Below are 25,634 nucleotides of genomic sequence, written 5' to 3' on the forward strand. Positions count from 1 at the left end.
TCACCATGTTGACCAGGATGGTCTCGATCTCTTGACCTCGTGATCCCCCGCCTCGGCCTCTCACAGTGCTGGGATTACAGGCTTGAGCCACCGCGCCCGGCAACAGACTGTGATTTCAATATTATCTAAATGTAAATTAAGATATATTTTAAGGTGGTATTTCTACTCCAATATTTGTTTTGTGTGTGTAGCACAAAAGGTCAGATAGTCAAGTCTTCCAAATTTGGCTGAAATTGATATGCTAAATGAAATACAAAAATTTTTCTGACTCTTATGCTATGTCCTTGTACAATATACAATATAAGTGAGCAAGATTTTTAATCTGAATCACATTCAAGTTAGCACTGATATAAATACTCTGAAAAAAATTTCATAGTGCAACACAAAAGGTCTAAACATGCCCATGGCATTATTTTGTTGATTATACCACAATATACAGTAAAAAATAGCAAGTGGAATAACTAAAAGAGATAATATCTAACTACACTGACATGTAATATTTTTTAAGGAATGGAGATCTAAAGCAAACTTCCATAAAATTATCAACAGAAAAAGAAAAAAAAAAACCTTCCAAATAATTAAAGAAGCCACATCTTCCCTTTCATTCATGGATTGAGGTCGTTCTTAAACTTTCACAAACTTGACTCCGATTATCCCTACACCTGCCTTAAACTAGTTCAGCTCCAGTCTGGGGGTTTTAGCCACATTTTCTCTTTAATGGGAGGATATTTACAAATGCAGTAACATCAACATATAGCCAGATTTGCTGTAATCTATACCATCATTTCACTGATAACCTGAATCCAGTTTATCTTCCCTTTTTGCTCTGAGTCCCAATGTTCATATTTTTATAGAACCAAATAGACATGAACATGTCTGTCAAGGACTTGTCTTAATCGCAAATGTCTTTCACTGATGGCTCCCCTGATTATGCTTGAAGAGCCAGGGTATGTGCATGTGTGTGCTTGCGTGGGAGTATTTGTGTGCAGTGGGGGGAATCGCGTACATCTTTGTATGTGTGCAGGGGCTGAACATTCATGGTCACATTCTGCTTGAGTGAATGCGCAAATCTGTCTCCGTTTGAATCAAATGAGAATTCACCTTTCGGACATTTAACCAGTCATAGCCCATTTATTATTATTATTTATTTATTTATTTGCCTCAAAGGAATGCAGAGCACCAGACCCCTGAATTTTTCCAGGGGCGAAATGTTACCTCTTTGTATAAGCTTTATTTAAATAGCGAGGGTATTCTTTACAGGTTTGAGATTTTCAAATCTTGTTCATGCATCAGGGAGTCATCTTGTTTATGAATTCCTTACTTTTAGCTCCTCTTCTTCCGTATGGCCCCACCAGACCTTACAAACTTCAGCCTCTGAGAACATTTCCTGTATTGTCAGGCAGCTGAATTTTTCTTTTGTGCTAACTGTAATCAACAGGCATAACTGAGACAACAATTACTCTCAAGAGCTTTATTTTGCTCTTGGAATGTCAGTTCCTTTATGGGCAAGGCATTTTAATAGATAAAAAATGAAATGGCTGAAAGAAATATTGGCCAATGATAATGAACTGAACAGAGGCCAGGTCTGGATGGCACGGGGATATGGGACCCACAGAGTCAGTTTTCCACATGGCTTCAGAAAGTTGCTTTGGAAACATTGTCCAGAGCAGACCTTCCAAACTTTCATTTGTACACAATTCACTTGCTGGTCCTGTCAAGATACAGACCCCAATTCTGTAAGTCTGGCTGGGGCCTGAGAATCTATGCGTTACTAATAAGCTCTTGGATGGTGCTGATGTGGCGGGTCTGTGAACCACATTTTGAATGGAAACTTTTTGAATGGAAAGAGGATAGTACAGTCCAAAAAAAAAAAAAGAAATAGAGGAAACAATGGCATCAGCCCCATTTGTGTAGGTTTCCACAGTTGTGAATTACAGATCTGATCAGTTTCCTTTCATACAAGTCAGTCCACTGAAGAAAGGTAAAAATAAAATTACTACATTTTGTGAACAGAGTCTCTCTACCTCTTTTCAGGTATTATCACACAATCATTAGATATAATATTTTTCTTGCTTGAACAAAAACAGCATGTTTTAAAGCAGTGAGATCAATGAAAGCAATGAGATCAATGAAGTCTTGGCCATAAGGTCATTGATACTTGGTTAAATAAATATCTTATATTACAGGTAATAATCTTGTATAGAAATACATATACTTTTAATGTTAGCATTGCTAAGTGTCTGTTTATCTAACAGGACATTATTCCAATTGCCCTACACCAAGCTCTTAGAAATGTAGCCCCATTTTACACAATCTGAATTATAAGAGTTCACTTTCAGATAAAGCATTTAAAAGGAACTCTCTCAAACACAGAAATGCTGGTTTAGCCACAAGATCACAGGAAAAGATTGATTTTGTATGTCCGTGCAGGTTTTTAGAGTACGTCTACACATTTTTGTCTTCACAGCAGTCTTTGTGTTTGAAGGGAGTTCTGATGCGGAAACAGCATGCACGGTTAAACCTGCATGGTGCCCCTGTGATCAGACATTGCTCTGTTGTAATAAAAGCGTCCTCAGTTCTCTTTCCCTCTGATCCTCCTGCCTGTACTTCTCCTCAAGTTTCTGTTTCTCAGAATCTGCACAGTAAAATGTGCAATCTGGGCTCTTCCGAATCTGTTCAAACTGACTGAAATCAGCCACATATTTTCCATTTTTGGAGAGAGATACCACAGGGACAAACTCAAAACCCCAGTAGATTTCCTCCGGGATATAAGATGTCCGGCTTTGGCAGACAGCGCTGGTGGATTCCACAGTGGCATTGAGGAGGACCACAAGCTCAAACTCCTTCTCCTTTAGGTTTTGGGGTGTGAGGTCTCTCAGGGGGCTCGTCTCATCCAGCACATGGTAGAATGTCATGGGCAGAATGAGGAAGGGGCTCTCAGAGGAGGAGTCCACGTGGAATTTGACAGTGGCTTGGTTGAGGAGAATCCGCTCCCCCTCCTTGGTGACGTGGGTCTGCAGCAGCTTGCCAGAGAGCTGGCACTGAATCAAGAGGCTCTTCCTCATGTTGGCTACCTGAATCACCAAGCACAGCTTCCCATTCTGCTTGGTGATGACTGCACAGTGGCTGAACTTGATGGTCTCAGCCCGCTTTTTGGGTCTCGCAATTTTGGCCAAGAAGGTTCCGGTGATGAAGATTTCAATCAAGGTCGTGATGACCAATTGAGCAACCAGCAGGAAGATGGCATGGGGACATTCCTCTGTGATGGAACGGACTCCATAGCCAATGGTTGTCTGGGATTCCAGGGAAAAGAGAAATGCCCCAGTGAGAGAGTCCACTTTCATGATGCAGGGGGTATGATTTGAAATAGGCTCACCGGGTTCTAAGTCCCCATGAATAAACGCGATGGCATAGTAGATAACTCCAAATAGGAACCAGGTCATCACAAAAGTGGCAGCGAACAGGGTGAGCTTGTATCTCCACTTCATGTCGATAACCGTTGTCCACAGGTCTTGCAGGTAGAGTAGGTATATGCCATCCACTTTGTCAATTCTCACATTGCTGTGCCCACTCTTGGACATGACACGGGGTCTGTTGGCCTTGAGCCCAGCCCCAGCAGTGTGCTTCACCAGGGGCGTGCTGGACATGCCCATGTGAGTGGAATCCATTGCCGGGATCTGGGAACACTTAGAGAAACGACAAAGACATTTCGTTACGGTTGTATGTGGTGGAACTTTCAGAAAATAGAATCATTACGTGAAGTAAGTATGAACGTATATAGAAGTACACAAGAAAGGATAATTCTGAAGGCAAGATTAACTGATCTGTGCTTAAGTGGTCAGTAGGGTAGAGTGTGGAGCAGAGGCTTTGCAAAAGAGCAGACCTGGGTCAAATGCTGACTCTGCAATTCATCAGCTGTGTGACCTGGAGAAAGCTATTTAACCTCTCTAGACCTCCGCTCTCCAATGTTTAAAATGGTAATACAGCCTATTCCTCAGGGGTTTTGTTACTACTGAATAAGGTAAATTGTTAAAACAGAGCCTCATATTCCAAAAAAAAAGTTACGCTATTTTTTTGTGATAAACTCATATGCATATATCTCATAGAGCGATGTGTTTACTGATATTCAGCTACCATGTATTCCCAATTATAGAACATTTAAAATTATTTGACTGAGCATAAATCTAGTAATGTGCATGAAATACTTCTTGATATGGAGAATATTAGTATAAATCTTTAACACTTAGTTGGTAGTAATGCATTTTTTAGAACCTACCTTTTGCATGATATTCTTGGTAACAGCAATTCATTTTCCCTCAATCTAATGAATACTTAAGAATCTACAACCTCTTCTAGTTTTATTATGATTTTGACAAAAGCTTAGTCAGCAAACAACCCAAAACATTCTTATAGCAAATAATTAGGCTTTATTAATGGCTTGATCAATATGCTGGTTATTCTTGGAAAAGTGCTACCAATGTCACTTTAGATATGATATTTAGGTATGGCACCAAAATTCTTCCTTACTCCTTAGAACTAAGTAGAACCAGCAGGAGAAATCTATTTTAAAGAGCAAATGAAGAAGTCAGTAAGTATAGGTATCTAACATTGTAGCAGAAAAGACCTACCTATAAGAAGTGCTGGGCTTCCATGCTCAGCCCCAGGGAACGCTCTGCTCCAAGTTAACAGCCGGGAACAAGCTGACTGTGCGGGCCCCCAGCATCTTATAGTACCTGCCTGGTGACTGACATAAATTACCCCACATTCCTTGAGAAAGATAATGTTGGTGATTACAGAGTACCTGTGTGGCATGTTTTTCTTCACCTCATTGGTATTTTCAGAATTTTAAAAAACTCCCCTTTTATAAAGGAACTGATATACAGTGGTTTATGATTCATGCAATGCTTTTTCTGTTAGAGCAGTATTATCTCAATAGAAATTTTGGAGGTAATCCTCTGGGCAAATCCCTTCAAGGAAATGGAAATTGTATCCATTAGCAGCAAACAACTGTTCAGGATGCAAGGGGTCTGCTGGGCATTTTAATTTTCCTGCTACATTATTAAGAGTGTGTTATTTACTAAATGCTTCCTTGAAATTGCTTTTTTTCTTAGAAAGTCATTTTTGTTGCAAAGAAGGACCTTAAATTATTCAGAATTTCTTTACCTTGAAGCAAATTCCACTGTTCTTGGGATCAAGTTAGAAGGAAAGTACAGGATCTAATTGATGAACTAGGGCCTTACTATACCCTCAGCAACACTTTTCAGTATAACGAAGAGGAAAGCGACCACAGTGAAGGTTTGGAAATGAAACGCCATTCTGGCAAGCCCAAATGCACAGACCAGCTTGTAACGTGAGCACCAGCAGAGACAAATGCAGCCTGCCTGCAAGTGACTGCATGCACCTTTTTTTTTTTTTTTTTTGAAACTTCTGAGGAAACTGCATGCCATTCAATCCACTGAAATAAAAACAGAAGCTTAAGTTTTCCAGTGTGAGTGATACGCAAGTGTTGTGCGGGCACTCAGCCCTCCACCAGATTCTGGAAAGCTTGGCCCTGTTTTTATAAAGGCAGCACCATGAAGCTTCTGTTTTAAACTGTCTTTCAAAGGGGCAGCCAGCCAGGCTTGGGATGAACTGGATCTGTTTCCTTTTTCTGCTGGGAGTGTGCTTGCTGCAGTCCTGTGTATCTAGTGCTGGAGTTAACAACATCGATTGTACCTCGTATCAAGGCTTGGTGGATAGAAATCACAGGACAAGACCTAGAGCCTCTGTGTGTGTTGGGTGCAGCATTTCTCTGTGGGAAAGAGAGCAGCTTGCAGTCTGCAGTCAAAAGGTGCCATGGCCCTCGCTGTCCTCCTCCCTCCCTCAAGTGTGCGATGCCCTCAGAACCATCTACTACCTGGTCACTCACTCCGCAGGTCAGGTGTCTTCTTCAAGGCAGGTAGAACGTCCTCGGTCCCCTTCACCCACCTGGCTACCATGGGATTCTGCTACTGCCTGAAAGAAAGAGGGACACATGGGTTCATAGGTGGTTACCAAGTGCACCCCAGTAAAACTGGCCCCCGATGATTTTCTAAGAGTTACACCATGGCATTTACCTTCCAATCCCTGGTAATCTGCCACAGTGCACAGAATAGGGTAAAGGTTCAAGGAATGACGTAAGAAGGAAGCTGAATCCCAGCCACAGCCCTCACCACAGAGTTCCCAGCCCCTGGAGGGAGCTCCGTAGCAAAACACCCTGGAAAGAGAGGGTTAACCCACCCTCATTGAGCCCTGCTATGAACTGACCAGCACACCGGGAGGCAGGAAGGGGAAGCGCAGAGGAAGTAAACAGTGAGCGCTGGAAGGGAAGAGTCTAGAATATTTTTACCGCCTGTGGAAATGCATTGCTACTGTTGAGTCATAGGACATTAGAGTGGAAAAGATTGTCAGAACCATCCCACTTGACACAGCTGGGTCCTGGCAGAAAGAACCAGGCCCAAAGTCTTTGGAAGTTAGCCAAGGGTTCCTGTCAGTCCACAACAAAATCCCCTTAAACATCCACGGTTTCTTGCAATCTCCTCTAAATTCCAGAGGTTCTTTTGTATCTTTTTCTCTAAAATGATTCTTCCTAAGCTATCTGCCTATCTATTATGTATCTTCTATTCATCTATTACCTATCAATTATCTACCTACCAACTCTGCCATCTATTATCTATCACCTATCAATCTATTATCTCTGAATTACCTATTTATCATCTGTCTAAATATCTACCTACCTATTATCTATCATCTGTATCTGTCAGGCATCCATCTGCCTACACCCATATATTTTTGTGTCTCACACACACACATAGGCACACGTAGACTTCCTACCTTTCTTCTGATCTGCCAATTATTTGCAGTTATTACTCTTTTAGAGTTAAAGTATTTCCAATTAACCTGTACAGCCTCTTACAGGCTGGGTCCTCCTATTGTGGCCACAGCATGTTTGGTAAACGACCTCTTTGTCATTGCTCTGTTAAGACCCAGAATCTTCATTGTGCCCATCAATCTTACCCACAGGCTTTATGAATTGCACTTTATCATAGGCTCTTAATTTATAGAATTTTAATCCTCAGCAGACTTCTTTCATGAAGTTTAAATCCTTGTTGATACATACTCTTTTTTTTTTTTTTTTTAAGACGGAGTTTCACTCTTGTTACCCAGGCTGGAGTGCAATGGCGTGATCCCGGCTCACCGCAACCTCCGCCTCCTGGGTTCAGGCAATTCTCCTGCCTCAACCTTCTGAGTAGCTGGCATCACAGGCACGCGCCACCATGCCCAGCTAATGTTTTGTATTTTTAGTAGAGATGGGGTTTCACCATGTTGACCAGGATGGCCTTGATCTCTTGACCTCGTGATCCACCCGCCTCGGCCTCCCAAAGTGCTGGGATTACAGGCGTGAGCCACCGCACCCAGCACATACTCTTATTTCATATAATTTCATATTACTGCCTTAGAGTATTTTCCCTTAGTCTTCAATAGACCTGGATTAATTCTAACATGGTAAGCAACAATAACAGTTTCCCAAAAGATAAAAAAAAGAAGAATAACAGAGGAATATTTTCTTCTAATTTCCCCCATCTTAACCTTTTTCTCATTTAAAAGAAAAGTGAAGCTTGCCACCAGTGCTCATTTAATTTTACATAAACATGTTCTTTGAGGCTGAAGCAAATATGATTGATTTTCAATGCAAAAATAAAACATAAAAATCGTTCTTGGAATTATTTCTAAACAGAACTAATATCAGAATCATCTGAACCATCACAATTGTCTATTTAGGAAAAATCAGATTCATCAAATGAATCTCTGGCCAACAACTGTTGAAGGCTGACATTAACATCGTGTGTAGGAATGCTGTGTTTTCCAGGATCTGACATTTTCAGCAATCAAGAATGACTACATTTTGTAAATAAAAATACAACTACTAAAAACAGAATGCTATAAATGCGATGATGTTCTTTGTTTCCAAAGCTGATATACTGGAGTGATGTGAAAATAATAATGAAAGTAATATATTGTGTGGCAAAGTCATTTCCGGGTAAATGCTGCAGCCTCAGTGCTGCCAGTGAGTATTCCGGGGGCAAATGAGAAAAGAGTTAATCCTCCCAGCTAAGCAATATTCCATATAAACCATTAGCAGTTTTTTTAGTTTCTGGAAATAATGTTTATTTCTGCAGTTTTTGTTTATGGTTTCAGTTTCTGGGTTGGGATTGTAATTCTTAGAATGGTGATATCTACCCAGTGAAGTTCTTAAAACTGTGGAATGAATAGGTCAGTATTACTCTTTTCTGCTTCAAACCAGTAAAAGATTCATGGTCTGAGGTCACTGAGTGCTTATGCTATGAGCATTTGTTTTCTGGAGTTAAAGGAAAGAAAATAAACACACTTTGAAACAGAATGAAACAGAAAGCACATTGAAAAAGGTCCTTAGCTGTATGGAGAACTACATTTCCGGTGTTGGGGACACAGCAAGGAGAATGGGAAGTGGAAAGGCACTACCCATTGACATCTTGAGGGAAGAAAGACACTTCATCAAAGATAGAAGCTCTTATAACAACAAACAATCCAAAAACCCACCACGGCAAGCTGGAACACACTGTTCTATCAGAGAAATCAACCTGGAAATGGCCAGAAAGCTACTGATCCGTTGGAAAAAAGATATAAGCAAGTAATAGGCAAGAATGGAGCCAGGGTAGCCCAACGTGGGAAAGAAACAGATGAAGAGTAACTCTAGCAAGAATAAGATAATGTAATAAAGATTCAGAGAAGTAATGATAGCAATAAAAGTTCAGATCGGTGATGAGAATCATCATCATCATACACAGATAACTCTCAAACTGCCTCATGCCTGCCACTGCTCTAAGTGCTTTCCACATGGAAACTTATTTAGCCCTCACACCAACCCTGAGAGGTAGGCAACATCATTATCCCCATGAAGAGGAAACTGAGGCACAGAGAGGGTAAGCGACTCGCTCAAGTTCCCAACAGCAGACACAGGGCAGTGGTGCATTCCACAGCAAGGCTCTTGTGCCCATGCCTGCAACCCCCCTGACAGAGGGGCTCAAGTTTAGTCACATTGGAATCACCTGGAAGGCTCAGGGTTGCAGATTCAGCAGGTCTGGGGTAAAGCCTGAAAATCTGCATGTCTAACAAGTCCTCAGGTGATGCTGTCTCTGGTGCTCCAGGAACACAGGCTGGGAACCACACCTCATATACATTTTCCCCTTGACAAAGAGCCTTATGGCTCAACAGCTGTGTGTCCACTCCAGGAATGTACAACATCTGCCATCCTCATAGATGAATGCCAACTACCCAGGGACTCAAGGCCATGAATGTTTTAAAGCAGGAATATATGGAGAATCTGATCAAAACTGTAACACATTACTAACATGTATTATTATAAATGCTACACAAATAGTATATGTTGTAGAATATATAAACGTGTATTATGATATTTATATACAATATAAATAATTCTAGTGAAAACATTAGCTAAAATTAAGTTCAGATAAATCTTTAATTCCCATGATAGATTTTCAGCTCTCATTTATGCTAGTCAACCCATGTGTACATGTACCACTTTTCTCTACGTCTCAAAACTGAGCTCCTCCAGACTGAAGAAAGGGGAACCCTCCTACGCTGCTGGTGGGAATGTAAATGAGAGCAGCCGTTATGGAGGACAGTATGGAGGTTCCTCAGCAAACTAAAATTAGAATTTCCACAGGCTCCAGCAATTCCACTACTAGGTGTAGATCCAGAGAAAATGAAATCAGTATCTCGAAGACATACCTGCCCCACCCATGTTCATTGTAGCATTATTCACAACAGCCAAGATATGGAATCCACCCAAGTGTCTAACAGTGGATGGATGGATAAAGAATATATGGTATATACACAATGGAATATTATTTAGCCATAAGAAATAATGAGATCCTGCCGTTTGCAGCAATACGGATGGAATAGGAGACCATTATGTGAAGTGAGATAAGCCAGGCACAGAAAGACCCATATCGCATGTCTTCACGCATATGTGGGAGCTAAAAAAGTGGAGTTCATGAAAATAGAGAGGAGTTTAGTAGTTACCAGAGACTTTGAAAGGGGATGAAAGCGAAAAAAAGAATAGAAATGTGTTTATTACCACTGAACTATACACTCGAAATGCTAAAGATGGTAAATTACATATCTATATTTTACTTCAATACAAAGATTTTTTCAAGAAAATGCAAAAAAAAAAAAAAAAAAAAAAAAAAAAAGATGGGTTAGATGACCCAGCTGACACATGGATGCTTTGTTAGGTAAAATAAATTCAGTTTAAGAATGATATTTTTTATTCCTAGTAAGTACAACATTGATGTCTTTAAAACTTAGGGTCTGTTAAGCCAGATTTTGGAAGTTTTCAATTTGTCCATCTCAAGAAAACTTTATTCTGCAATTCACAGTGAATTAACAAGGCAAAGGTCCCACAGAAAAACATTTTTCACAGTAAAATGGGGAGACAGCGGCTCCCCAAAACTGGGGTTCCTCAACCAGGTCTTCAGTGACCTCCTCCCATGTCCTTTAACCAGGATGATGAGGCATAAAGATTGAAATCTACATCAAATCCTAACTTTGGATTTCCAGACTAAAATTAACATGCGGCGGATCTCACTTTTAAGATCTGACAAAACATAGATTCCTGTTTGTAAGAAAAGGTGCTTAAAAAGCTTTTTTGCATGTCAAATATTTCTGATAAATTCGCTTTTCAATGATCTCTTTGTCCAGAAATCCAAAATGCCTGGATTAAATTTGACTCTTAAGTATCACAGATTTAAATATTAAGTAGCAAAAAACGCTTGACACGAATCTGCTTGGGGTTCACTGAGCTCAGAAGGTTTAATACAATAGAGCATAAAACCAGCGAGGCTTAGCTCTCCTCCTTGTGCTCCTGCGACTGTGGTCTCAGGAGCACACACACCTCAACCTCTGGTCTTGGCCTTGGGTCCTGTTCCTACACTACAGAGCATTGTAGGATCCACTTCAAAGGCTGATCTGACTGTTTCAAGTCCAGCTTTTGACTCATCCATGTCAGCCAAGGACACGGACAGCTTTGCCAGTGGTCTCAGAAACAGACATGTTCATTGAAAAAGAGCAAGGTGGACAAAGTGGATTCTCAGCTGATTCCAGAGGGTAATCCCTTGGTTTGTATCTCCTAGGGAAATTCTACTTTCCTTCTGCAAAAGCATTTTTTTCCCTAGACTACTGAGGACTGAGGATGGTCCGGAAAGAATGACAGCTGCTTGGAGGCTGCGGAACCACTCATTCTTCTCCAGGAGAATTATGGGGATTTCAGGGGGAGCGCGAGTTGAGATTACACACACTTGCAAGCTAGTTTCCTCTTTCTCAAAGACGTGTGTTTGGATGATGTGTTTGAACTTGGAACCTATTGATAGAGCTGTGGCAATTTGGGAGGCTGTGGTTGATATATGTTGCTCCCAATTATTTGCTGTGCCTCTCAGCTGGGTCCATCCACAAAGGATCCTCCCCTGGGCCTGTCCCTGCGGGGGGATAGGGGGATGTGGAGTATGTTTCCTACTCCCTTGTGTCAGGTGTGGCCCTGCCACCTGCTTTGGCCAATGGAATGTGAGCAGCAGTGACCCACACCGTGCCTGAAGAGAGGCGTCAGGCTCATCACATGGCTTGCCTTGCATGTGGGTGGGTCATGGATTGGGCTGTTCCTTCCTTTGGTAAGTGGGAAGAAGGAAACTTGGAACTGAGCCATAACTGAACTACAGCTGACTTGATACACAGGTGAGAAAAAATTGTTGTTGCTGTAAGCCACACAGTTCTTAGAGTTGCTAACAGGGCAAAACCTAGGGAAATCTGACCACAGAGACACTTTCACTATTAATACATATTTTTGTATCTTAGGATTATATGCCTGACCTAAAAAGTGAAAGATGTAAAGTTCTGAAATATTATTATTATTATTATTATTTGAGATGAAATCTTGCTCTGTCACCCAGGCTGGAGTGCAGTGGCACAATCTCTGCTCACTGCAACCTCTGCCTCCTGGGTTCAAGCAATTTCCTTGCCTCAGCCTCCTGAGTAGCTGGGATTACAGGTACCTGCCATTACGCCTGGGTAATTTTTGTATTTGTAGTAGAGACAGGGTTTCACCATGTTGGCCAGGTTGGTCTTGAACTCCTGACCTCAGGTGATCCACCTGCCTTGGCCTCCCAAAGTGCTGAGATTACAGGTGAGAGCCACCATACCTGGCCAAGTTCTGAAATATTCTTAATGTAAACTCTGAATGTTGGTCTATGACTAAACACAATACAAAAAGCACCCAAATTTAACAAGATTTTCATAGAAAGAATGACTTTCCTGATCCCTAAGAACAACAGAAAAAGGTGACGAATTATCTTTTGAGTACTTCTGAGTCAATATTTACATTTATCATGACAAGATAACTTTTTTAGGGAAGGTTGTAAGCCCATTATAGCCATCATTCTGATATTTTGTGGAGCAAGAAGCCCTGATTTAAGGACCCAGTGGCCTCAGGGTCTGTAATCACATAGACACACTGAGCTGTCCAGGGACCACTGTCATTAGGTCATTGATAGCTTTTATTTGGGAAGGGACAATTTAAAAGGGTCCAGGCACTTTTCAAAGCAGTTATAGATATTATCTTATTGAATCCCTTTCTTTACCTTGGGAAGAAATTACTTTATTTTCTAGGTGAGAAAACTAAGCTTAGAGAAATTAAATAATTTACACATGTCCACAAAGTTAATAAATGGAGCACCTGGTGACCAAACCAGCTCTGTCTGCTCCTATCTACCCACCATCATCAGCATTAGCTTGCAAAGGAGTCTCGTGGTGCAGCGCGACAAAGCGTAAGTTCCTGCTCACTGCCGTCAGCATCCATCATAGATTAAGCAGCTGTAATTAATTGACTCATTGCGTACCCTGTGCCAGGCCTGATATTAGGTATTATGAATTAATTTAATTCTCTCATAGATTATGAAGTAGGTACTACTACGATTCCCATATTCCAAAGAAACTGTGATATAGCACAAGGTATGTTGGAATCTATAGTCCATGCGTCTGATCTCAACAATGGCTCTCTAACTTGAGTGCGCCTTAGAATCGCCTGGCTGGGTTGATAAAAATGCAAATGGCTGGGTCCCACCACAGAATTTCCAATTCAGCAGGTTCGGGGTGTAGCCAGAGGGTCTGCAGTTCTGAGAATTTCCCAGATATCCCTGATGCTGTTAGACCTTAGACTATACTTGGAAACCACGATCTACACTCTTCATCACTTAAAAGTTATCTAGAATAGGGAGAAAATGAACAAGCCAAGGAATTAGATTGTCTAAAATTCAGTCTCATTACTTTCAAACAGAGGAACAGGTCTATGGTATTAGAAGGAGGAGAAAGTCAATACGGTTAAATATGTAAGTACTGCAGTTGCCAGGTGGAGGTTTTAGTTAGAAAATCTTTCCTTGAGGATGGAAGTTCAGGTGCAATGTCTTGGGGAAAAATTGAGAGTTGCTGGAAAAAAAAAAAAAAGCAAACGATTGGTAGAAAATTGCTCTCAGATTTCTTCCTTGGATAATGAGTATCATTAAGGGAAGCTTTTAGCATTGCCCTGGCTGGGAACATTCGAGGCCTATGGAGAGAACCTAGATTCTAAGCCGGGAAAGTTAGGGCTGCAAAACACTAGGGGCTTTCTTGCTGAAGTGTGCGGTTCAGGTGTTCCACACAGAAAGGGATTTGCGGTCAAATAATTTTGGAAGGATTTGTCTCCTGAGTCCCCGAACACCCCACTGTATTCACTCTTCGGAGAGTCGCACTGTACATTTATTATAGTTTCTGAGAAATCCTACAGTTATAAAACCTGTTTCACTGTAACTATATATACATATGTCTGTATGTATGTGTGTGTGTGCTTAGCCTTTATTTGAGAACACTTTGAGGAGTGCTGATCTTGTCTGAACTCTTCACTTTATATCTGGGGAGATAAAAATATCAAAAAGTTTTGAGTACTTTGTTCAAGGTTACTGAGCCAGTAACAAGGTTAGAGCTAGAAACAAGCTTTTGTGACTCTTAGTCCATTTTATGGGTAGGTATCTCTCTTCATGGTCATACTATATGTTGAGATAAGTTATCCACCTCGCTGGCTCCTGAAGATGGGGTGGCATAGAATAGTGTGACCCCTTTCTCCTCATCCAACCACAGCAGCCCCATCATCAGGAATGCAGGCTCTCATGCTCCACACCTGAGCTACTGAACCAGAATTTCTGGGGGTGCAGTTCCTAAGAACCTGTCTTCCAAAGAATTCAATTTCCCCAAGCAATTCGGTAGCTGGAATTTGCTAGTGATGCCTTGGTGAATTGGAGAAGTCCCCCCTCACCCCACTATACATTAGAAAAGCAATAAGTGTTTCTTTACAGACCAATCCATATTTGCATTGCCTGTAAGCATCTAATAATGCAATTTGCCTCTGCGGTCAGATATGCAGCTTTTTCCTGTGTTTCCATTCCATTATTATTGTTTGGAATTCCATAAGGACTAAAAAAAATTCTTTTCCATCTCGAAATGTGGTTTGCATTGTTGTTCTCTTTACTCCTCGATGTGGATTCTTTAAAAACTCTTTTTTAAAATCTCATAGAACATCAACCTTTCTCCACTTGACAAAGACAAGTTTAAACAGACACCGGGCTCAACAGGGAACTCATATTCCATTTTCCGTGGCAAAGAATCTGAGCACTGGAATAAGCCAGAGGTATCATTTGCTGAATATTTTCATAAAGACAGTTTGATTTCAGGCCCTTTATTTGTGAGAGAGCTGGCTAACCCAAATAAAACATTACACATCTGTCTGTTGTTATGAGTGACCAACCTCAGCTGAACATTATTACTTAATAACAGCTAACTTTCCTATAGAGTGAGAGTGCCACAGCGGAGGGCAAATGGAAATTTCCTGTGGTTTACCACCCCGGGCCTCTCCCTGCTCCAACATGCGAAGAACTTGGGTAATAAGCATATTCTCCCTCTAATCACAGTGTGGCTTGGACATGCATTGTTGTGAGATGACTGGCAAAACAGGAACATTGATGTCTGGAAGTGCGTAGGGAGGGGGTGAGGAGGCGAATTGTACTGTGTCAGCCTCCGTAATGCACTGCCCTCCATTTTCTCTCTCTCTCGTTTTTTTTTTTTTTTTTTTTTTTTGACAGGGAGTCTCTCTTTGTAGCCCAGGCTGCTGGAGTGCAGTGGTACGATCTCAGCTCCCTGCAACCTCTGCCTCCTTCCTCAGGCTCCCAAGTAGCTGGGATTACAGGCACATACTACCACACCCAGCTACATTTTGTATTTTTAGTAGAGATGGGGTTTCACCATGTTGGCCAGGATGGTCTTGATCTCTCGACCTCGTGATCCGCCCACATTGGCCTCCCAGAGTGCTGGGACTACAGGTGTGAGCCACCGTGCCCGGCCCCAATTTTCTCTTTAGTAAAGAGATTTCTTCAACAGGCTCATGGAACGTCACTGACTATTTTTTTCTGGATTAGTCCAAACCTAACACAGAAAAGAAGATGCCTCAAAACAGTACCATTTGGTTAAGGAGAAGGAGATGCACAGCATTTGGCTTTGTCTGACTGCAACTGGCATAAGTCAGAGTGGAAGGCTTCTGTTTTTGCAGACAGTACTGGTAGAGAAACAAGTATTTTACTTAATCTGGTGTGTGAGTGTGTGTGTGTTTGTGTTTGAGACAGTCTTACTCTGTGGCCCAGGCTGGAGAGTACAATAGTGCGATCTCGGCTAACTGCAACCTCTGCCTCCCGAGTTCAAGTGATTCTTGTGCCTCAGTCTCCTGAGTAGATGGGATAACAGGCATGCACCACCACACCCGGCTAATTTTTGTATTTTCAGTAGAGATGGGGTTTCACTATGTTGGCCAGGCTGGTCTTGAACTCCTGGCCTCAGTGATCTGCTCACCTTGGCCTCCTAAAGTGCTGGGATTACAGGCACACACCACCATGCCCAGCTTAACGTGTTGTATTTAATGAACACTCCAAGTGGACATGGTTGGAGCATTCACAGGAGAGGACATGTGGGGAGTAAGCAGCAAAGCTCGCTTCTTAATTCCTGCTTCTGTGTGACACGAGAAGGTGCTTGAGACTGGATCATGCCTTTTTATGCCGCCTCTTTATATAATTTGCAATTCTTCCAAATTGATTTTCCCCTGAATAAATCTCTCTAAGATGTTGAGTGTGCCACTTTTTACCACTCACATTTGTCTTTCTTTGCTTAACATTGATAATACTTTGCACTGTGATGAAGGCATAGAAACACAGAAAGCACATTATAAATATTGGTACCAATTTCAGGCTGGCTTGTTTTCTGGCCTGATGCTGACTACATTTTCTTTTATTTGAAATAAATGTGGAGTTGTCAGTCTCCATAAATTGATGATTAATGGGTTTTGATGTAATTCACCTGCATGCAAAGGTAAAGTTCTTATCTTCATTGGCATTCATATTAGTTATTATCGTGAATCTCATCCCAGGCTATGGAAATTACTACTTGTGCTTGATTTGAAACCAAGTTATTTAACAATGGGATGCGTTAAAAAGTTTTGAACTTCAGTCTGACTGTGAGTCTACATTTTGACCACATTTCTCTGATACAGTAACCGTATCTCAGTGGAACACAGTTAATACCAAAATTCATTTTAAAGACTGGTCGTATTTCTCCGTTGTTTCCTTGTCCCGAAGTTGAAAACGGACTCCATGATCACTGAGTGATAATAAGAAATTTCAAACTTCTAAATATCTTCACATTCAATCAAAAATTAAGACACTTGGCAGTTAACTAATTTCCATCACTAAACAGTGTAAGGAAAAAAGATCTAACCATCTGTAATTAGCAGGAAGACGATTGGCTCAAATTTGATGTTTTTAGAGTTGCCAAATAAAATACAAGATTCCCAGTTAAATCTGAATTTATGATGGACAGCAAATAATTTAGTATGAATCTGTCACATGCAATATTTGCTATATGCTTATACTAAAATTATTCATTGTTTATTTGAAATTCAGAGATATATATGTACTATCTATATATATGTTTCTATAGATATACATAGTACAGAGTGGTCCTAACTTTGTATTTGCTAAATCTGCCAAATCTGGCATCCCCAGGGAAGAGCAAACTTATGATCAAGAGTCATTCCTAAGGCCAAGAAACTTAAAGACAGGGTTAAAATAAAGACATTCTTCTTAGAAGAAGAAAAGCAATCCAGATTTTGCCAGTACTAAAAACTCTGAAAACAAATCTAACCATTGAGGGATGGGGGTGCAGCCTTTCCACGCATGGCTTATCAGAGATATAAGAAAATCTAGGAAGTTTGTCTCATTTTTAAGATATTAGCTCAGAAGTCCTTGACATTTTCTGTTATGGTCCTTTTTGATGGACTAGTGAGACACATGCCTGCCTTCTTCAAATAAAGTGTTACAACAGATAAAGTCACAAAGATTACAGAAGACACCAATGCTATTAAAATGTACGTATTACAGTACTGAAAAGACAAAATTATACTTTTCCAAACATTAAATCAGAGCTAATGTTTTGAAGGTGTGGTGAGCAGCAATGTTATTTCAAGATATCTGAAGTGACTGGAATGCGATGTTGAAATGCCTGTGATTTCCACTATGACAAAGTCACAGCTGCAGCTACTCAGGTACACTCAACACAAATTGTAGTTAGAGGCTATTTAAAATAAACTGCTGTTCTTTTCTCCTCATCTGAGATCATGGACTCTCCTGAGTTCTACTCATATATTCTCTAGGCTCCGTGGACCTGGGATTAAATCTGACTGTGGGTGAAGTTCCTAAATGCTATAGATATCACCAGTAATTCTGGTAATATAACCACACCAACCTATAGAATCTTCTTTGATTTTTTTTCCCCATAGACAATCTCTTGACATTTTTAACAGCCATCTCTGATACTGTGTCTTTTATAAAAATTGGCTGGACACTTAACAAAATCACAGCCAATCCCCTTTCCAATAGGATATTCTTGCAGGCACTAACGTTAGTAATGAACATTACATTGGTGCTCACGTCATCAGAAAAGTAAGACCAATGAGGAGACAATTCAACATCTTCCACTCTGGAAGTAATGGTATAGTTTCTTCTGACACAAAAACAGAGGGGGAAATAACAGAAAACAGCTCAGATACATACATAATGCTTGGTCTTCATGGCCTTTCTGTAGCACTTCTCAGAAGTAGGAAGGTGGATTTTTACAGCTAATATGCCACTCAGTCACATGCAACTTTATATTGCCATGGTTTCATCATAACCCTTACCAGGAAAGAGAAAGCTTGCTCATCTACAGTACTAATTGAGACAATACTCCCTTTCATAAATCCTTTGGTAGCTCCCACTGCTGACAAGACAAATCCTGAACACCTTGGAAAACCAAAAAGACTCTTAAGCCCTTGTTCTCCCTCCCTCTCCGGCTTTATTTGCCTCAGGACAGAGCCTGGGTGTATACTTGCCCCTTCCTGAGCAGCTGGGTGCCCTCCCAGCCCACGTCTGGCACATGTGATTTCTTCCTGAAGGTTCTTCATTTTCTCCCTTTCTTGGTTAACTCCCATCTGTCCTTCAAAAGTCAGGTTGAACATTATCTCTTCTGTACTTCAAAAAAATTAAACAATTCTTCAGAGGCAGTATAGTGTAAAGATTAAGAGCACAGAATCCTGCTTCTGTTAACATCAGCTATGTGACTTTGGACAACTTTCTTAACCCCTTCGAGACTTGGTTTCCTCATGTACAGAATGTCAATGGTGATAATTTCTATGCCTCACAGGGTCGTGTGAAGCAAAAACAAATAAAGCACCATAAAACTTTGCCTGCCAATACTAATCATTATACAAGTGCTGTTATCATCACATGAATACCACGAATGAAACACAAAATACAACTTATCAAAATAAATCACATTTACCACAGGTGAACAGCAGAGGGTTCCTATAAAGTTTTCACAAATCGACAAGAGCCTTTAGCCTCCTAAGTGGGCAATGTTTGTAGAAACATAATTCAGAAAATGTTTAAAAGGTGAAAAGATATTTCCACACTGTAACATTTGTTTATTGGCTTGTGTGGCAAGAATTTGTTGAACACCAGCTAGGTGTTAAGCATGGCACAGGGTGCTGCTGATGAAGCCGTAAGAGTGACTCGCTCCTCGCTCTTGGGTAGTTTGCAGGAGAATGGGGAAGAGAGGCACTAAATAGGTCATTAGGCGAGTGATTTAAAGACATTTCTGGGAAGAACTGGGGGGAAAGTCAAGGAGGGATAAGATACCAGCACATGAGGTATACGACACGTCCGAGTCTGGAGTTGGAGCATGGAGCTTGGCACCTTCCAGAAAGCGAGGAGGATATGGATTAGGGGAGCGGGGAGCAGGGAGCAGGGAGCAGGGTCAGGTAGGAGTGAGGGCAGAGCCACATCATTCACGGCTTTGTGGGCTCCTTGAGGACTGTCATCCCCACCCGAGGAACACAAGGAGCATCTCGGGGTTTTATTCAAGAAAAAGAAAGGATCAGACTTGCTTTTGAAAGTGATCATGTTAAACACAGCATGGAGAATGGATTGGAAAGAGTCAAACATAGATGCCGAGAGTCTGTTTAATTGGCACTTTTAGTAATCTGAGTTGAAATTACTGATGTATGGACAAGGGCGGTGGTAGCAGCTTGAGAGCTACTAGCCAGGAGCTCTGGGTGACAGCTCTCAGACGGGGTCAACAGGTATCTCCAACAGGTGGATGTTAAGAAGTCAAGGCAGGGAGAGGGCAAGGTCTCACCAATGACTCCAGGCTTCCTGACATGGAAACGAGGTGTGTTGGCATGGGTAGAGGCTATCTTACTGATTCAGAGGACACTGGATCTTCCCCTGTCATTTTAACATTAGGCACATGTCATGCAACACTCAGATCGAGTGTTTTGGTATTATACCAGCATGGAGCTCACTCTCCTGATGGAGAAACAGAATCTCATCTCCGGGGAGCAGGTTTGAAGGTGTGCACTGGAGGCTGCCTGAAGACATCTAAAGAGAGGTAAGTGCTTGGGTCTGTGCAGATGGGCCTGGCATTCAACAGAGAGGCCTGGACAGGAGGGATGCCTTTAGCACAGAAACTGACAAAGTGGAATTTGAACCATGAAAGTGCAGGAGCTTCCCCCTTAGACAGTAGAATGTGGGAGCAGCAACCCAGACCGAGCCCGGACAGCCTCAAGACCAGGCAGAGTCAGAGGTACGGACAAAGGAGACTGAGGAACCACCAGTCCAAGAAACAAAAAGGCACCAGAGATTCACTTTTCACTTATCAAATTACCAAAAATTTTAAAAGACACGTCAACATGCCACATTGACAAGTTTGCAGAAATGAAGAGCTTCATGTATGGTGTCTCATAGAGTAATTGGCATAACTTTTTTGAGGGAGGCAGCAATTTGGCAATGTATACTCAAAGTTTTACACTATTTATGTTAGGCTGCTTGACTCAGTAAGTCTGCTTCTAAGAATTAATAGGAAATGTATGATAGGATTATGTACAAGAGTGTTCTCCATATTTGTTATGATATTAAAACATCAGAAGCAACCTGGGTCACCAACAATATAGAACTGGTTTTAAATTTATGAAACACGTATGGGCTGAAATATTATGCAGTGTTTAAAAATCATGACAAAACGCTAAATATGTTTTTTAAAAGGCAATTAATACAGCAAAATATACAGTGTAATCTCTCTGTTTCTCTCTCTAGGTAAGATCAAAATAAACAACTCTAAAATGTTAATAGCAGTTACCTCTCTAAAGGAAAACAAAATTAGGAAGGGTTTTCAATCAGATTTTCCATTTTTATGCAGCTAACCTGAAAATTCAATTTCCCTAGCACAGGCATTCCAGGTTTTACTGTAAATGAGAAGTACTTACTGTGTTATATTATGCAAAGAAAGTTTCCACACACTGTCGTGGCCAAACCTTATGAAATTATGTACTCTCAGAGATATTTCTATTGCACAAATGCAAGAACCTAGTTTTCAGTAAGAGTTTAGGACTATTATTTTATGTCATCTTAAGGTTTCCTTTCATTGACTGAATTAGAAGAGTTTGCACTTCACCCAGAAATACTGCTGATAAAGCAGATTTCCTGCCCGATACCATTGCTCAGGCAGGTCCCTTTAGTCCATATTTGTTCTTTGCCCTGTGCCTGGTAGACTACATATCCCATGAGGCGCCACTCAAATGCCATCTCCTGTAGCATACAGGTAAAGTTCATCTTGCTCCTCTCTTCTGCCTTCTCATTGTCCGCACCTTATAATACTTACTGTGCTGCTGTAATGATCAGTCTTGAAGCTCACCTTTCCCCATACTCGGCTAAGTAGTTCATCCTGAGTGGCAAACACAAGGCCTGGCATATGGCAGGAACTTAATGTTTGAGAGAGGTACTGTGTAGGCAGAGATGCCATTCAAGAGGACTCAGAGTCTGAGTTAGCAAGCAGCATCACTTGCCTAAAGATATCATGCCCAACGTTCTAGGTCAGAGAGGAATCCCAGAGAGGAATCCAGTCCACAGCTAGGCACATTGATGCTTCACTGATTTGAACAATTGAATTAGAAACATAGACTTTGTCTTCCTATTCTGATTCACAGCCCACAGAATATGCCACAATGTTCTATCGTAAAGAGGAAATTAGTTGTACATTTCTCAAAATGACAAAACTGATAAAAATTATGGACATACAGAAGCATATGCAATTTCACTCAACAAATTATTTCCTCTGTGTGTTTCATTTTCCCCAGTACACTGACCATCACAGACAAATGGTCCTAAGACTCCTTTTGGTTCTGTTTGCTTCCTTATACCAGGTGTCTCCAATGTGAGGTATACCAGTAGCCCAAGCAGGGACAGTGACAAAATGATGGAATTATTCAAATGTAGCTTTCACTTTATCCTTTTAAATGTTTATATATTATGCATATTTGAAAATGAATCCATGGGGAACTTGAATAAGTCAACAAGCAAAAAACACATCATTCCATTAAAAAAAAAAAAAAACGGCCAAAGGACATGGCAGACACTTCTCAAAAGAAGACATACAAACTTCCCACAAACATGAAAAAATGCCCAGCATCGCTAATCATTAGAGAAATGTGTAACAAAACCACAAAGAGATACCATCTCACACCAGTCAAAATGGCTACCACTAAAAAGTCAAAAAATAGATGCTGTCCAAGGCTGCAAAGAAAGGGAAAGTTTCTACATTGTTGATGGAAATTAAATTAGTCCAGCCACTGTGGAAAGCAGCCTGGAGATTTCTAAAAGAACTTAAAACAGCTGTCATTTGACCCAGCAACCCCATGACTGGGTATATTCCCAAAGGAAAATACATCATTCTACCAAAAGACACATGCATTCGTATGTTCGCCTCTGCACTGTGCACCACAGCAAAGACATGGAATCAACCCAGGTGCCCATAAATGTAGAATGGATAAAGAAAATGCACCACAGAATACTATGCAGCCATAAGAAAGAATCAAACTATGTTCTTTACAGCAACATGGATGAAGCTGGAAGCCATTATCCTAAGCAACTTAATTCAGTAACAGAAAATCAAATACCACATGTTCTTACTTATAATAGTAGGAGCTAAACATTGAGCACACATGAAGATAAATGTGGGAACAGTAGACACTGCAGACTACTAGAGGGCTGTGGGGTGGTTTTAAAAACTACCTGTCAGGTACTATGCTCACTACCTGTGTTACAGGATTTATACACCAAACCTCAGCATCATGCAATATTCTCATTGTAGTAAAGCTGCACATATACCCCATACCTAAAATAAAAGTTGAAAAAAATATAAAATGTATGCAGTATGTTAGAACAGGATGAAAAGTCTATATGTTGTGCATGTCTGTCCCTAAGTATCCTTGTGTGTGCTGCAAGAGACTAATTTTTGAATCCGTTGTTTTACACCAATGCTGATTAAACTTGCGTATGAATTCCCTGAGGTCTCATTTAAATACAAATGATTATTCAGAGGGTCTGGGCTAGGTCTGAGAATTTGCATTTCTAACCAGCCCCCAGGTGAGGCTGAAGCTGGAGGTGAAAGCTCACACTCTGCATAGTAAACAGCCTTTTGCAGCCACTGCTCCTCATTTGGACAACACAGGACTGAACCCAGAAAATGGTTTGATTGACTGTTTTCTCATTTCTCCCATGGACAGTCACAGCAAGCAACATGATAGATGCATACAAGAGAAGGTAATTCATTCCAACAGTGAATGCCATGGGACTTAATTCAGGCTGGCTTCTCTCACGTGACTATTGAGATAGGAGCCTCTGAGGAGCTTGCTGGACTTACACCTTTACTGATGGGGAGAAAGTTCAAGGTCACTGCATGACTTCATTCCTTAAAAAAACACAGTTTATAAATCACCATACAGGTCCTGTAGTCAGCAATTAATTTTTTTTTTTTTTTTAGCATTTGGCTTATATCTGGAAACTCCCTTTATGGGAAACATAGCTGGAAACCAAGATTTTGACCATATCTGGTCATCAAAGATTCTGTGGTGCTAACAGTAACAGAGTACTTTCTCCACCTGTTCCCATGGGTTCGGGGCTTTCTCTACATGCTCATCTATGCTTCTGTCTCCTGGAATATTTATCTCAGTGTACTAGTTATATCTGTTTTGCTTGTGTATATCTAATTATAATAATTATTAAACCAACAACTGCCATTAGTTGAGAACGAATATGTAACTAGTGCTGTGTTGGCAGCTCCTGCATGTATAACTCCAAACTTCAGAGTAATGCTAGTAAAACCCTGATAAAAATTAGTCAATGCAGGCTAGATAAGTTAAAGCATTTGCCTAGGGTCACACAACTAGTTAGTATTGGTGCCGGTGTTTAGATTGTGGTCTGTACTCAAAGGCCAGGTCTTGATTCATCATACCCTACCACCTCCTACCGGAATGCAAACTGCCATATCTCATCTCAGACATGCCAATGCCCAGGTTCTAGCAGGGCCTTAATGTCTGCTGAATGCATCATGGAAGCAAAGGGAACTTGGATTCTTCCAGTTACAGAAAAGCATCGCTGGGTCTCAAAAAGCAAGCTCCTACACATTTGTTGTAGTGATGAATGAAACGGAGGGAAAGTCATTGTGTCTTAATCCCCTACAGTACACACAGCTGTTTACTGATGCGAGATGCAGATGGTACCATACTTGTAAAGTCAGTGTTTCCTGGAAGTTCTTTGAGGGCAGGGGCTGGGCCACATCCACCTTTCTGCCCTCAGTAGCACAGGTGCCAGCACATGGTAGATGCTCTGGCAAAGTTTTAATGCCTGTGACTATAAATGAGTCATATGGCTTAATCGATGGATTAATAATCTATAAATTAAAGAATGAATGAATGTCAAAAACCCAAAACATGTAAGTGCTCTGCATGCATTCATCACTTCCTGTGTAGTGTTCTAAATTGCTTTTTGGGAGTGATTTATAGTACACATTGTTCTATCTCTGTGGGAAATGAGTTTTGACAATGTTGAAATCCTCTAGGCTAAGAAGCACTTCCTTTTATCTGTTCTGACTCAGAGCCTCTTGGAAGCGGCACTCACCCTTGCAGATCACTTGGTGGATGACTCTTATGCTGTTAATCACCAGTATCCTCCAAGAGCACATGGAAGTTCAGATACGGCTTTTCTCTCTGAGAGTGGTTTGCTTCTTAGTGATGATTAATTATATCTGCAGTTACTTGTAGGGTTGAATTTCCACTGGAGGAGAGTAATCACCTTCACATAAACATCAGCTTCTCATTCATTTAATTTGCCTCTCCCCTAATGGACATGCACAAAATGAGCCTGGAAATTACTGTGGGTCCTACTTGTTTGTATTTATCTGGTGACCATTTTAGCAGCTTTATCAACAACATCTTTAAGAGGCCCAAGGATTTAACTTGAGAATCATGGCAAGATCAAGTGTCTCTCCTAATCCCCCTCAATTCTCCCCATCAGTCATCAAACACTCATGCTTGATCTCTAGGATATGCTCACAAAAATCAAAGGTGCTGAGTCTTAATTGGAAAGACCACTGTCGACTTCCTAGTCATGAGAAACAGAACTAATTTCTTTTTGTTTTTCTTTTTTGGTGCTACTATTGATTTATTGATTTTCCTTTGATAATTTAACACACATATTTTTTTAATCTAAACACTCTCAGACCAGAGTAGTTGGCAAGAAACTGGGAGTCTCTTTTTACTAAAATTAAATGGTCATTTTTAGATATTATTTTAAAATCTCTCAAAATCTTCCTAAAATATGTGTGCAAAGTTGATAAATCTAGAATGCATATCGCTTTTGCTTTTGCTTTTGTTCTAGAATGTAAATGCTTGATCAAACTTAAAGTTTTAAAAAATATTTTAAAAATACGAATTCAGATTTTTTTTTAGTTGAAAAGTAATATTCTACTCTTTGAATATATTCTAAAATCTAATTTTTTAAACTTTTATTTTAGGTTCGGGGGTACCTAAAAAGGGGTATGAAGGTTTGCTACATAGTTAAACC

At 40.7% G+C, this 25,634-nt stretch overlaps 1 protein-coding gene across 10 annotated transcripts in view; it reads right to left on the reverse strand.

Moving 5' to 3' along the window:
• KCNJ15 (potassium inwardly rectifying channel subfamily J member 15) overlaps positions 1 to 25,634 on the reverse strand; it is a 54,304-nt gene that overhangs the window by 9,616 nt on the left and 19,054 nt on the right. For 4 of the 10 annotated variants that reach the window (XR_004268588.1, XR_004268586.1, XR_004268589.1 and 1 more), the window contains exon 2: positions 5,897 to 5,994. Coding sequence is in view for 6 of the 10 variants with exons in the window: in XM_032276879.1 (XP_032132770.1) it covers positions 2,541 to 3,668 (1,128 nt within the window). In the remaining 4 variants the exon portion in view is untranslated. Of the gene's footprint in view, positions 1 to 824; positions 3,687 to 4,628; positions 4,768 to 5,715; positions 5,792 to 5,896; positions 5,995 to 8,598; positions 9,251 to 25,634 lie in introns of those variants that run through there. The other 6 variants (XM_032276881.1, XM_032276880.1, XM_032276877.1 and 3 more) reach the window with 4 other exon arrangements.

The sequence above is a fragment of the Sapajus apella genome, unplaced genomic scaffold (assembly GCF_009761245.1).
Source record: "Sapajus apella isolate SASKATOON/1434 unplaced genomic scaffold, GSC_monkey_1.0 scaffold8, whole genome shotgun sequence".
Lineage (NCBI taxonomy): Eukaryota > Metazoa > Chordata > Mammalia > Primates > Cebidae > Sapajus > Sapajus apella.